At 47.2% G+C, this 13,828-nt stretch overlaps 1 protein-coding gene across 5 annotated transcripts in view; it reads left to right on the top strand.

The window, feature by feature from the left end:
• The window catches only part of LOC121326918, a 51,420-nt gene that overhangs the window by 32,214 nt on the left and 5,378 nt on the right, over positions 1 to 13,828 (top strand). For 4 of the 5 annotated variants that reach the window (XM_041270570.1, XM_041270569.1, XM_041270568.1 and 1 more), the window contains exons 43-66: positions 57 to 419; positions 811 to 1,167; positions 1,397 to 1,750; positions 1,912 to 2,043; positions 2,594 to 2,743; positions 2,908 to 3,024; positions 3,103 to 3,276; positions 3,783 to 3,996; positions 4,132 to 4,298; positions 4,397 to 4,509; positions 4,679 to 4,760; positions 5,085 to 5,222; positions 5,472 to 5,634; positions 5,938 to 6,059; positions 6,291 to 6,431; positions 6,652 to 6,765; positions 7,867 to 7,995; positions 8,121 to 8,282; positions 8,433 to 8,603; positions 9,213 to 9,378; positions 9,921 to 10,108; positions 10,433 to 10,525; positions 11,204 to 11,408; positions 11,898 to 12,085. In XM_041270570.1, the coding sequence (XP_041126504.1) occupies positions 57 to 419; positions 811 to 1,167; positions 1,397 to 1,750; positions 1,912 to 2,043; positions 2,594 to 2,743; positions 2,908 to 3,024; positions 3,103 to 3,276; positions 3,783 to 3,996; positions 4,132 to 4,298; positions 4,397 to 4,509; positions 4,679 to 4,760; positions 5,085 to 5,222; positions 5,472 to 5,634; positions 5,938 to 6,059; positions 6,291 to 6,431; positions 6,652 to 6,765; positions 7,867 to 7,995; positions 8,121 to 8,282; positions 8,433 to 8,603; positions 9,213 to 9,378; positions 9,921 to 10,108; positions 10,433 to 10,525; positions 11,204 to 11,408; positions 11,898 to 12,085 (4,203 nt within the window). Of the gene's footprint in view, positions 1 to 56; positions 420 to 810; positions 1,168 to 1,396; positions 1,751 to 1,911; positions 2,044 to 2,593; positions 2,744 to 2,907; positions 3,025 to 3,102; positions 3,277 to 3,782; positions 3,997 to 4,131; positions 4,299 to 4,396; positions 4,510 to 4,678; positions 4,761 to 5,084; positions 5,223 to 5,471; positions 5,635 to 5,937; positions 6,060 to 6,290; positions 6,432 to 6,651; positions 6,766 to 7,829; positions 7,996 to 8,120; positions 8,283 to 8,432; positions 8,604 to 9,212; positions 9,379 to 9,920; positions 10,109 to 10,432; positions 10,526 to 11,203; positions 11,409 to 11,897; positions 12,086 to 13,828 lie in introns of those variants that run through there. The other variant, XR_005951510.1, reaches the window with a different exon arrangement.

Below are 13,828 nucleotides of genomic sequence, written 5' to 3' on the forward strand. Positions count from 1 at the left end.
TCTTTCCTTTTCTCTGTTTATTTGCCTCAAACTGTCCTGTTTCTCCCACATTCCAGAACCCAGCGCTGACCAGGTTTTCTGTTAACGCGTCAATGCTTAGTAGGGACTGCACGGCCCACTTCATGACCCGCTTGGAGACCGAAGGAGATCGACACGCAGCTCTGAGCCTGCACGCTGCCTGTGCCCCTCGACACCAGCTGAGTGTGGAGCTGGGGCACTCCCTGCCTCTGCTACAGGCCCTGGGGGTCCCCACAGAGAACAAGCTGGCCCTCACCGCAGGCTCCGGGGCTCTCCTGGACATCACACTGGGGCAGTGCAGCTTCAGAGTGAGGGGTGACATCAACATGAGTGCCAGCACAGACCAGCAAGCACAGACAGGCTGGGCAGCCGACTGGACCAACACATGCCCTATGCTGCAGGTATGTGCATTAGTACTAAAAGAGCAAGGGTCACACCCATACTAGTTGGAGAAATCTGGCAATGAGTGGCCTATGTGAACATAATACATGAAACAGGGCAGTAGTGGTGCAGGTAAAGTAGGGAAAGTATGCATTACATATACTGTGATCTGTCGACTCCCCTCAGTCCCCTTTGTAGTGGTGCTGGAGCTACAGTAGCTGAGAACTAACTAATATAATCTGGGTATCCTGTTTGTTTTGTTTTTCTTTTCCTTGTAATTCAAAACAGCGGTCTGCCTTCCCCTGTCCTGGGGTATTTGTTTATTTTTGCCTGCAGGAGGCTCAGGTCATGTATCAGGGCTTGTTTATAAAACCCTCATCTCTCTGCTCTCTGTTTGGTTCCTCGTCTCAGCGGGCGGGCCTGCCTCACAGCTTGGCGGCAGGGGCCTCCCTCAGTGTGGGCAACTGCCTCTCAAACCTCACCGTGAACCTGCAGTTTGATGGGAAGGCAGCTGGGCTGCAGCTGGACGCCGCCTGTGAGCCCCGGTACGGCCTGCATGGGGTGTTCAGACACTCCATCCCCCTGCTCTACCAGCAAGGCCTGCCCCAGGACAGCCAGCTCACCGTCTCCGCTGCCAGGGGGCCCAGGGCCGGAGGGACAGTGCTGCTGCAGGCAGGGAAGTGCAGGATCAGGGCCAGCGGAGACCTGAAGCCTGGCAAGAGGAGCGAGTGGACGTGGGCGACGGAAACGACGTGCCAGCTTATAAAGGTAGCTCCCTTCGAAATGCATTCACTATCAGTTCTCACTGTTTGATAGCTCAACTGCCACTCTTCTTTACTGCACCAATTACATGAATGAAGAGCCTTTCTGTGCCTTATTTTGTAAGTAATTGCAAGGGGGGACACCAGAAAATACTTTGGAACGAGCCTGATATCTTTGCATTCCCTCACCTGTTGTATAGTTTTGCCAACAAAATATTATGACTTTGTTCTTGCAGGGGGTCACTCTTCCCGCTCACTCCCAGTTCAATGGCTCGGTGGCGTTGGACGGCTGTCGCGCTGAGCTCCTCGCTGACATGCTGCTAGATGGGGACTCTGCCTCTCTGGAGCTGCGGTCAGACTGCAGTCCCCGGCTCAGCCTGGAGGGGGTGTTCAGACACAGCATGCCCACGATGCAGGGTGTACCCCTGGAGAACAGGCTCCTGGTCACTGCGGGTAAGCAGACTGTAAGGTACGAGGCCAGCGTGGAGCTGGCATCAGGGACCTGTGAACTACAGGCTAGCGGAGACCTCCAGCTTGAAAATATAATCCAGTGGAAATTCCTGATGGAGAACAAGTGCAAGCGACTTCAGGTACCTATTTTTTTCTATTCCATTTTTATACCTGTATGCAAGTGTACTGCTGACTGTATTAAAGCACTTCAAGGTTTTCAGATATGCAAATTCATTGTGTTCACATGCCTGCATTTCTGTTGATATGGATACAATGAAGTTTTATTTGCTTTATTGCACAGGATCTGGGGACCCCAGTGAAAGCAGGTGGATCTGGGTTCTTCGTGCTAAACAGGGTAAACCTGGATTCACGGATGTTGATTAATATCGACGAGGCCAGATTACAGGGGCATCTGACTCTCAAGGCGATTGATGTATGTATAATGTTGACTATTTGATCTATTTCAATAATCTGTTTCAATTCCATTATCAACCTTCAACAAGCTTGCCAGCACCCATATATTCAACACGAAGCACTCACCAATCTATTTCAACTAATAGATTGGAAACTGAAGCCAGCATATACCTGGATAGCATCCCTTTCTGTTGCATTTTTCTTTCTTTTCTGTAAAACTGGTCCTTCTGGCTCCCTGATAGAAAGTTTGTAAAACAGCGAATTTCACTCCCATGCAGCTTTGTGTGACATACTCATTAGAAAATGCAAACCCTGCAATTTCTCTAAAGTAAAGCCTGTGGTAAAAAGTCTAGTAAAGCATGGTAAAGCACAGAAATATTGTTCAGCAAGACAGGGAGTAAAAGCATAGTGTAACAGTCTGGTAAACCCTGTAGATCACTGAACAAATGTACCACAGTAATGTGAAATGAAATGAATACTATCACTGGCATCACTGTTATACGGGTGGGACAGGAGAAGAGAGCCCACATTATCGTGGGAGTGTAATGTGTCATGTGTCTGCCTGACAGTTCAAGCAGGAGCTGGAAGCCACGCTGACACACAATGTCCAGGCTGTGGCCGGCATTGGGATTCCAGGCAGCATGGTGTTGGCAGTGACCTCTGAGAGGAGTGGAGACATCTACAAGAGGTTCATCAAGCTCAGCGTGGACAGCAAGCAGGTACTAGAACAGGAGACCTTCATCTTCTGACAGGTACTGCAACAGGAGACCTTCATCTCCTGACAGGTACTGCAACAGGAGACCTTCATTTCCAGACAGTAGATCTGATGTAAATGAAAGAACACTGACTTTGCTGTGTATGTTTTGCACTTTAACAACCACAGATAACCGAAGAGCTGAGCATTGTCAGGAAGCTGGACCAGATGACAGCAAGCTACCTGCTGTCTCACAATGTAGACACTCTGCGGACGTGGATAATAGACGACAGGACTGAGCTGCAGGTAGGAAGCCTTCACACAGGAGACCGGGACTACTGACACATGCACCCCATGTTATTGAATCTGTGAATCTGTGTTCAGGCAAAGCTGGACTGGAAGGAAGTGAAGGTCTTCACCCTGCACTCGCAGTGCGGAGCTCGACTCGCCATCCTGAGAGTCCAAGTGAAGAACACGCCCATGAGAAATGACATCACCGCTAGTTTCCGGCACACCTGGCCACACCTCCTGGAGTCTGGGCTGCCAGGCTCTGCTGAGGTACTATTGACAGGCTGGCACCACCTTCATGATAACTATTTAAATTTAGGCTAAAGCATGACTCCAGGTTCACTTGGTTACATTACAACAGATCAGGTTTTTAACCTTGAATGGCAATGCATTTTGGTATTTGTAGTCCTGCATCCCTATAAATTCTAATATAAAAGTCTACAACAATAAAACCATAGCAAAGTGTAGTACATCATAGTGAAACCATGGTAAAGCACTGGTTAGCACTGCAAAGCCCATATATTAAAAAGATGTGGCAAACCATGACAAACTATGGTAAATGCATAGTATAACCGTGAAAATGCAAATAAATTGTAAAAGTGCCATGCAAATGTAAACTTTGATCAGGGAGGAAACTAAGGGGCATATTTTCTTATCCTTTACTCCAGTCTTTAACTCCTATTTGAAATTGTGAACAGGTCACATCTTGAGTGATTGTGTAAAGACACTTCTGTATTCATTACAGTGCAATGCATGAGTTTTTATGCCTGTTTCAGGTTCTATGTTACCTTCAGGGTTCAGTTCCCAACATCGAGTCATCGGCACGCATCACAGTCAGTGGGGACAGATCCATTTCCTATACCCTGAACATGAGCACGCCGGGACTGCGACACTTCCATTTCCTCTTCAGAAACACACACAACAGCCAGAGCTTACAGGCTGCAGGCTACCCAAAGACACTAGAGACTGCGTTCACACTGCAAAACCAGGGTAAACACTTCCTGGGGCTGTGCTTTTAATGTGCATGTTACTGCTGTGTGTAACAAGAGCAGATGTCTGAATGAATAACTCACGCTGTTAATTGTCCACTTTATCGTTACCTGTATATTTGTTATGTGCACCTAGATCCTAAAATCAAGACAGCGTTGGAGGTCCAGGTGGATGGCAAGCATGTAAAAGTCTGGGTCAGTGCGGTAGAGAGTTTGCAAAGGGACAGCCCCCTGGAGGTTAGCGCTGAGTTACAGCACTCTGCACCCCTCCTCAAACAGCTTGGGCTGCCCCTTCACTTGAAGGTACGGGGGAATCCTTACTGTGGCATGTCAGTAGATTGCTGTATCTGATCTGGGGACCAGCAGCGAAGGCCTTTAACCTTCTGTGACTTTTGTCCCAGGTGGAGGGTTGGGGGCAGGCGAGGGACGCTGATTTAGATGGATCCCTGAAACTGAGCTGTGAACCAAATTCAAGCTTCATCGTGATGGTGGAAGGGAAGAATCAACTGCTAAGGTACTTGTACATGTTAGCTACGTTTCTCATGCAACGATTTCACAAAACCTGTGAGGAATTAACCAAAACATTGCATTCCTATGTGAATAAGCAGTTCCCTTCAGCAGAAAGGAAAGCGTTTATTCTGAAGGTTATATTGACAGTGCTGTGTTTGTATTGTATCTTTCAGCAAGGTGTTACGCGTGAAGGCAATGCACAACATCCCCATGGTCCGGCACTATCTTCCTCACAGCTTTGATATCAACACAAAGGTACCAGCCATCATTTAAGAGCTGTTTATATCTAGAGCGTAGACAGGGCATTTACTCTATTGGAAACATTAATAGCAAAACCTATTGCAATTGTACTGTGCATAGCCAGTTCCTATATTAATAAATACTATTGTATCTTCCAAAAACACTATTATTTCCTATAATATACTGTAGTATTTACTGCAGTATAGTATAGACTAGTGTTTTGGACATTACTGCAGTATTTTTATGCCTGGCAAATTAACATCAAATCTTTCTAAAAGTTGGCCCTGGTTATTTGATATTATGACATCACAGATAATCTGTTCCATGTTTCTTCTCCAGTTAAACTACTCCAGCAACGACATCAAGGGGAAAGTGGACCTCATCTTGGACAGAAGGGACCTGCACGTGACTGCTGCTTTAACAATGAGGGAGTCTGGCTATGAGGAAGTCCTGGAGATCTCTCACACATTCCCACAGGTACAGAGCCCATTGCACAGATACAGTTCTGGAGATAATCCACACCCTGCTTGCTTTGGCATAATGTAACAATCTCTAGAATTAAACTTTTAAACTTGCAGGCTTTTCTACCTCAAAATAAGCATGGATACCAACACCTGGCATCCAAAAGAATGAAGCTGCTGTATTTGCGCTGATGTGCAGCTGAATTGTAACTTGGGCTTTTATTGGATTCTTTATTTTTCTGGATTTCTTCTTCCCCTGTTGCAGCTGAAGTTTGTTCCAAAAAGTGTCGAAGTCACAACCTCGTTCCAAAGAAACAGCAACACTCACACTCTGCACCATGTGACGCTGTGGGAAGGCAAGGAACTGAAGCTCACAGCCACGTACACGGGGCAGTTCCTCAAGGGGTCTGGGGCACCTGAGCTGCAAGGTACGGCACCAGTAGGAGGGTTATTGTGTGCAGCAATGGGATTTTCATAGCTATGCGTGTTGCCTTTTGTACCATGATTGTACATGTGGTCCAGTATTGTCTGATTGACTGCTATGGCACTAGTTATTGATTTGTGTTTGCTCCAGCTTCTTTCAGATAGGAAATAGCACAAGAGCTATACTGAAAAGAACAATCTAACGTTCAAGATTTAACATTGACTTATATATATATATATATATATATATATATATATATATATATATATATATATATATATATATATTTTTTTTTTTTTATCTTTAGTGGAGATCTCTCATCCTTTCTTCATCCAGTGGCCCCGTCAGTCCACCCTGCATGTCCACATGGACCATGCTGTCCACTCTCACCTGGACAAGATCGTCCTCGGCTGGAGTGGCAAAGATCAGGTACCCAGGGCATGGGATCCTGAACCACTGTAGGCATGGGCAGAAACTAGTCTTCTGGGGGGGGGCTGCAGATTTCTGTTTCGTTAAGTGTGTGTGCTATACAGTGTGTGTGTCTGCTAACTGACCAAACAGATCTGCTGATAATGCTGACAAGTTTGCTGATGCAGATGAAAGTATATGTATGATTTCTTTGAAAGTTGAAAAGTTAGCTGACACGTTTGCCCTGGCTAGGTTGTTCTTCTGTGCTCACTGAACTACGGCAAGGGTCGTGTGGAAAGCAGAGTGACTCTGAGACACCCCTTCAGATTGGCCCTGTGGCACCTGGAGTTCCAGTACAACTCCGAGGGACAAGCGGGGAGATACACCCACGAGGTAAATGCATGACACACGCTGCATCCTTTTGTGTTGCAAAGTATAAGAAACCACAATGAAATCATGGTAAGCAAGGTAAATGACATGGAAGTATAGTAAAGCATTGTACAAAAACACTGTTAACCATGGAAAAGCATGGTAAATACATGGTGTATATGCATCGTATAAGAATAATGCTAAACTGCTACCTTACTGTGTTAAGAATGTGCTCTCTGTGTAGACTCAGGTTTCCTGGAATGAGGGGCTTCCTGTAGGAGTAAGGATTTCCCTGCAGGATCAGTCAGTGACCAACGCCACAGTGTGGGATACCTGCGTCACCCTCTCACCTGGACAGGTACAGTTAGGGAGCAATGCGGTACAGGCCCTCCAGTGCTCTTCTGATTCCCAAGAACATCAAAGTTAAAGGAAGAGCACTTCGTAAAGGGTCAAAATGGAATATGTTATGATTAACAGGGCCAAACAGGGAACAAGTGCTTTATCAGCACACAAAGTCAAAAGCCAGCAAACGTTTGGGCTGAAGTTTCATGAAGGTGTTTGTGTTCTCATTTCATTTCGGTCATGGATTTTTTATAGACTAGCCTGGCTGGTATCGACAGGCTCCTGACCCCTTCAGTACTCTCTCTCTCTCTCTCTCTCTCTCTCTCTCTCTCTCTCTCTCTCTCTCTCTCTCTCTCTCTCTTTCTCTCTCTCTCTCAGCTCCTGACCCTTTCAATCACGTTCACTGTCTCTCAGCTGCTCCTGACCCTTGCAGTAATGCTCTCTCTCTGTCTCTCAGCTGCTCCTGACCCCTGCAGTAATGCTCTCTCTCTCTCAGCTGCACCTGACCCCTGCAGTAATGCTCTCTCTCTCTCTCTCTCTCTCTCAGCTGCTCCCGACCCCTGCAGTAATGCTCTGTCTCTCTCTCAGCTGCTCCAGTCCCTTGCAGTAATTCTCTCTCTCTGTCTCTCAGCTGCTCCTGACCCTTGCAGTAATGCTCTCTCTCTCTCAGCTGCACCTGACCCTTGCAGTAATGCTCTCTCTCTCTCTCTCTATCTCAGCTGCACCTGACCCCTGCAGTAATGCTCTGTCTCTGTCTCTCAGCTGCACCTGACCCTTGCAGTAATGTTCTCTCTCTCAGCTGCACCTGACCCTTGCAGTAATGCTCTGTCTCTGTCTCTCAGCTGCACCTGACCCTTGCAGTAATGTTCTCTCTCTCAGCTGCACCTGACCCTTGCAGTAATGCTCTCTCTCTCTCAGCTGCTCCTGACCCATGCAGTAATGCTCTCTCTCTCTCATCTGCACCTGACCCTTGCAGTAATGCTCTCTCTCTCTCAGCTGCACCTGACCCCTGCAGTAATGCTCTGTCTTTCTCTCAGCTGCACCTGACCGTTGCAGTAATGTTCTCTCTCTCTCTCTCAGCTGCACCTGACCCCTGCAGTAATGCTCTCTTTCTCAGCTGCAGTCTGCCCTGGCCCTGGTTGCACTGCAGGGCTGTGGATCAGTGTCCCGTGGGGAGAGCTCCTTCACTGAGACACTAGAGCTGGAGTGGGACACCAAGAAGATCCGCCAGAGCCTCAAACACCAGGTACACCACGAATAACAAGTCACCACTGCAATGAGAGCTGATTTGATTGAATTCAGAGCTTGCACTTGAAGAAACAACAGCATCTCTATTTACTGTGTGTGTTCCCTGTGTTTGCTTTTCTGTAGAAGAGCAGCAAAGCAGGAGCCGATATTTTGCAGCTGGACTTGTTCCTGGAGAACATTTTCCAGACCTCGTGCTCCAATCAGAGGATCGAGGGGCGAGTGGAGACCAACTACCGGTACCAGCTAGAGCACCACCTCAACCTGGGGCTCTGCCACCCCCATACTGTGAGTCTGCACCCTGTCCCATCACACCCCTTCCCACACACACGAAGTCTGCAGCAACCTGTCTCTGTCAGCCTGGGGCTCCACATCATCGATCCATGAAATCAGAGACAGTTGGCTGACTTGTCACCTTGCTGTTTTCTCTGTTGACAGCTGATCACAGTTTCTGGGAAACACCATGTAAGTCGGGGAGAACTTCTCTTGCGCTCCGAGACCCGAGTGTCAGTGTCCAGCAGCGGACAAGAGGACAGCCACAGCGCCCTCATAGTGACAGCAAGGAACCATGGCTCGCCAGGGGTCAAGAACTACTCCATAGAGGTGGAGGTAACTTTAAAAGCTTCACATACATGTGGTCTGCTGCCTTCTGTCAGCTGTAATACACTCTTTTTGTTTAATAACAGGGTGTTTAACATGTGCAAATCTGAGGTGAGTGCATCTCGCTAAAAGGGCTTTCAACAAAATTTCAACTGGTATTTATAAAACTTCTTAAACAACATTTGAATCTAGACTATAGACCCAGTTTAACTATGATCTGAAAGAGCAGAAGATCAAGACAAGCCCTTGCCTTGTAAACAAATTCTGCTGTGTTCTGGCTAGCCACATTGATATTTTAAAAGAGATGCATGATTGTATTTACTTTCATGTATTTTTAATATTTAGCGTGCTAATTTAAATTACACAAGCTCAAGTTTTGTACATCCTTGATGATTAATGCGATAAAAGGCCAAAAATAAATCACATTTGGTATAATACAAATTTTAAAGAATATGCATTCCTCTGACTGAGCATTGCCTGAATCCCTTGAGTCAGGAGGCCCTGATGAGGCTGAGGGGCTGTTATGCCAAGCTGAACTGTGATTCTCAGGCAGATCTTATTGCTAAAACAATACTCCAGCCCCAGTGTGCATGTGTGGTGTTTGTGTTCGTGTTCCAGCTGCAGGGCTGTGCTGATGTGCAGCTGGTCCTGGCAGGCAAGCTGACCTCCTCACTCCTCCAGAACCACATCCTGCTGGTGGGGAGCCTGGACCACCGGGACAGGGTCACGCTGTGGGTCTTGCGGGACAGCCGGTGTCTACAGGCCTTCGCCGGCTACACCAACGGTACAGTACAGTCTGAACCAGATACATTCCCAGTGCATAGCAGCACTGCAGTGTGAAAACTGCCTGACTCTGTTTCTCTCTCTGATTGAATCCTCTTTAGCCATGGTACAAATGCTATCCATTTTATAACAGTATTATTAATTGTTTTAGATTACTTCAGTACTTTTTCAACTATTAAAAATATCATAGTTTTGAATTACTGTAACAGTACAGAAACTGTCATGTTAGCACAGGCATGACAAGAGTATTATAAAAAATTAATCCTATAATGACCCCTAATCCCCTTTTTCCCCAGAACTGTCCCCAGTCACACGGCAGATTCTGTATGTAGTGTTAGAACAGGAATGCTCTTTATGTATTTGTACTGTACTTAAGGGCACCTTCTCTTAAAGGTGTATTACAGCACCTTTCTAATGCTGATAACAATATTTCTGCTACAGTGCTGCTATTCGTATTTGGGCTTGCACTTCACTGGTATATTGCATGGTTATGTGTGCAGGTTTGATGCTTTCCTTCTGCACTTACTCTTGTTCTTTGTGCAGGGGAGGTGGGTGAGGACGGCCTGGAGCTGTCTGTCTGTTCAGAGGGACAACGGCAGTTTGAGGTGGACGTGTCTCGCTGTGTGGACAGGGTGAAACAGGGGACTCTGGGACACGTCTCTCTCAGTCTGGTGAATGGGAGTTTGAACCTGTGGGCACAGGGAAGCAGAGAGGGCCTGCAAACAGCCGAGGTAACCAGGAGAGGGTGCTGGAGTTCTCCTAGACACTCGTGAGAGATAATGAAACCATTCCATAAATCTCACCAGATGTGCACTTCCATTCGCTGTGTGCTGTTAGGCTCACATGTGCAATATTGAAAGAAACACACATTATTGCATTAAATTCAAAACACAAAAAATGTTAAAGAACGTTTTCAGTTTGTATGCCTTACTTTCAGGTAGTCTGTTATACTTGCACTTCCCAGGCCGTGTAACCTCTAGCACAGGAGTGATTATTGATATTATCCTGTGAAAACACTTTTCTAAAGCAGGATGTCAATCCTGGGTCTCTTGCAGGCCAGACTTGCTGAGGTTTCTTCCCAGCTGAAGACCAGGCTCCTGGACAAGAGCAGGCAGCTGGAGAGCAAGCTGCTGGAGCTCAGGAGAGACGTGAGTTCATTATCTGCTCTGAAACTGTGTCACTGACCCTCCAGTACAGAAACTACTTCCATAGGCAGCCCTGGCAAGATGCACATATGATTGATTACAGACATTATAGTTTAGTTCATTAACTATATTTCAAATACAAGCTATGTTTTGGTTACCATAAAATTGCTGCTTATACTCTGCTATATATAAATAAATATCTTATATACATTATATATATATATATATATATATATATCGATATATATATATCTAAAATTATATTCCAAGGTTCTGTTCCCGGTTACATTTGGTTTGAGTGTTCCAAGGTTCTGTTCAGAGACTCACTATAGCAGCTCCCTCTGCTTGTTTGAGATGCTGTGCTGTGCAGGTGCAGCACCCTGACTGGCTGTGGGTCTCTCTCTCTCTTGTTGGCTGTGCTGTGCTGTGCAGGTGCAGCACACTGACTGGCTGTGGGTCTCTCTCTCTCTCTTGTTGGCTGTGGTGTGCTGTGCAGGTGCAGCACACTGACTGGCTGTGGGTCTCTCTCTCTCTTGTTGGCTGTGCTGTGCTGTGCAGGTGCAGCACACTGACTGGCTGTGGGTCTCTCTCTCTCTCTCTTGTTGGCTGTGGTGTGCTGTGCAGGTGCAGCACACTGACTGGCTGTGGGTCTCTCTCTCTCTTGTCGGCTGTGCTGTGCAGGTGCAGCACACTGACTTGCTGTTGGAGCTGTCTGGATATCCTCTCCGGCTGACTCAGGCAGCAGGCAGGCTGGTCGAGAACTCGGGCCGGGCTGGCTCACCGGCGTGGGGGCAGAGCTGGCTCAGAGACGCCCTCACACAGGGGCTGCCGCGCTACCTCCAGAGGATTCAGAAGACACTGCAGCAGATGCAGGATGAGCTGAAAAGTAAGAGCAACAGCAACACCCGCTGGTCAAAGCTGCGAGCATTGGTGCTGTGGAACAAACCTGTTCACAGTGTTGTGCAAGATGCGCCATTCCAGCTGCTGTCTGGAAATCCTTTGGAATTTCTAGTACTAACAGAATCCAATATTTAATGGAATAGAACACAGGATAGCAGCTATTCTGAAATTAATTTGGATGGAATAAAGCATCATAGAGTTCTAATACTTTTATAGTACCTTTATAAAAGTTTCCCATTTTAAAAGCATAACAAAGTGTAATAAAGCAAAGTGAAAGCATGGTAAAGCATATGTAAGTATTGTACAGAATAGTGAGGTATGGTAAAGCATATTCATAAGTATAGCAAACCAGGCTAAACTATCGTAATTGCCTTTATAATGGCAAGCTAGGCAGGGCCATTAGTATGAGGCAGCAAGCAGGACTGTTGGAAAGGGCTGTGGGATGTGTGTTGTGAGTGATGGGTGTGTCTCACAGGGCCACTGGGCACTCTGAAGGACGCCTATCAGGACGTGACTCTGAGGGCCCTGGACGAGGTGTGGAGGGAGTGGGTGCATGAAGTCCTGGGGGGGCTGGAGTCCCGACTACCCGTCCTCATCAAGGAGGTGTGGCTGAGGCAGCACATCCACGGAGCACTGCAGCTCCTCACCAGGGGCCTGGACACGGTGAGTCACCAGCAAGTAAGCACACACACACAGCAACCAGCAAGTAATCACACACACACAGCAACCAGCAAGTAATCACACACACACAGCAACCAGCAACCATTCACACACACACAGCAACCAGCAAGTAATCACACACACACAGCAACCAGCAAGTAATCACACACACACAGCAACCAGCAAGCAATCACACACACACAGCAACCAGCAAGTAATCACACACACACAGCAACCAGCAAGTAATCACACACACACACACAGCAAGTAATCACACACACACAGCAACCAGCAAGTAATCACACACACACAGCAACCAGCAAGTAATCACACACACACAGCAACCAGCAACCAATCACACACACACAGCAACCAGCAACCAATCACACACACACAGCAACCAGCAAGTAATCACACACACACAGCAACCAGCAAGTAATCACACACACACAGCAACCATCACACACACACAGCAACCAGCAACCAATCACACACACACAGCAACCAGCAAGTAATCACACACACACAGCAACCAGCAACCATTCACACACACACACACAGCAACCAGCAACCATTCACACACACACATCAACCAGCAACCATTCACACACACACACACACAACACACACACACACACACACACACACAACACACACACACATCAGTGTGGGGATGTGTCAACCAGCAACCATTCACACACACACACAGCAACCAGCAACCATTCACACACACACCACACACCACAAACACACACCCAGCAACCCAGCAACCACAACATTCACACACACACACAACAACCTTCACACCATCAACCACAACCATTCACACCACACACACCAACACACCACACACCACACACTCACAGCAACCACCATTCACACACACATCAACCAGCAACCACACACACACACACACAACACATTCACACACACAGCAACCAGCAACCATTCACACACACACATCAACCAGCAACCATTCACACACACACATCAACCAGCAACCAGTCACACACACAGCAACCAGCAACCACACACACACATCACACACACACACACACACACACACACACACACACACACACACACATCAAGCCATTCACACACACACACACATCAACCAGCAACCATTCACACACACAGCAACCCAACCACACACACACAACAACCAACAACCAGCAACCATTCACACACACAGCAACCAGCAAACCATCACACACACACCCACCAACACACACACACTCACACACACACAACCAGCAACCATTCACACACACACACACACACACCATTCACACACACACACACACACACACACAACCAGCAACCATTCACACACAGACACACACAGCAACCAGCAACCATTCACACACACATCAACCAACAACCATTCACACACACACAGCAACCAGCAACCATTCACACACACATCAACCAACAACCAGCAACCATTCACACATATATCAGCCAGCAACCATTAACACACAGCAACCAGACTGACACACATCTCACAGTGAGACCAACAGCTATTCTCATCCAGCCTCACTAAGAAGCAGCGTCTCGTACAGACAGTACATCCCCACAGTTACACCAAGGGGGACCACGTCAGTCCATGTGCATCGGAACAGTCTGGGGCAGGGTTTGTCCCTTGTAAAAGCACAGCAAGGTGTAGCCATAGTGAAAGCATGGTAAAGCACAGGTAAGCATTGCAGAGGACAGAGTGGTATGGGAAAGCATGCTAAATGTATA

Source organism: Polyodon spathula, chromosome 14 (genome assembly GCF_017654505.1).
Source record: "Polyodon spathula isolate WHYD16114869_AA chromosome 14, ASM1765450v1, whole genome shotgun sequence".
Classification (NCBI taxonomy): Eukaryota; Metazoa; Chordata; class Actinopteri; order Acipenseriformes; family Polyodontidae; genus Polyodon; species Polyodon spathula.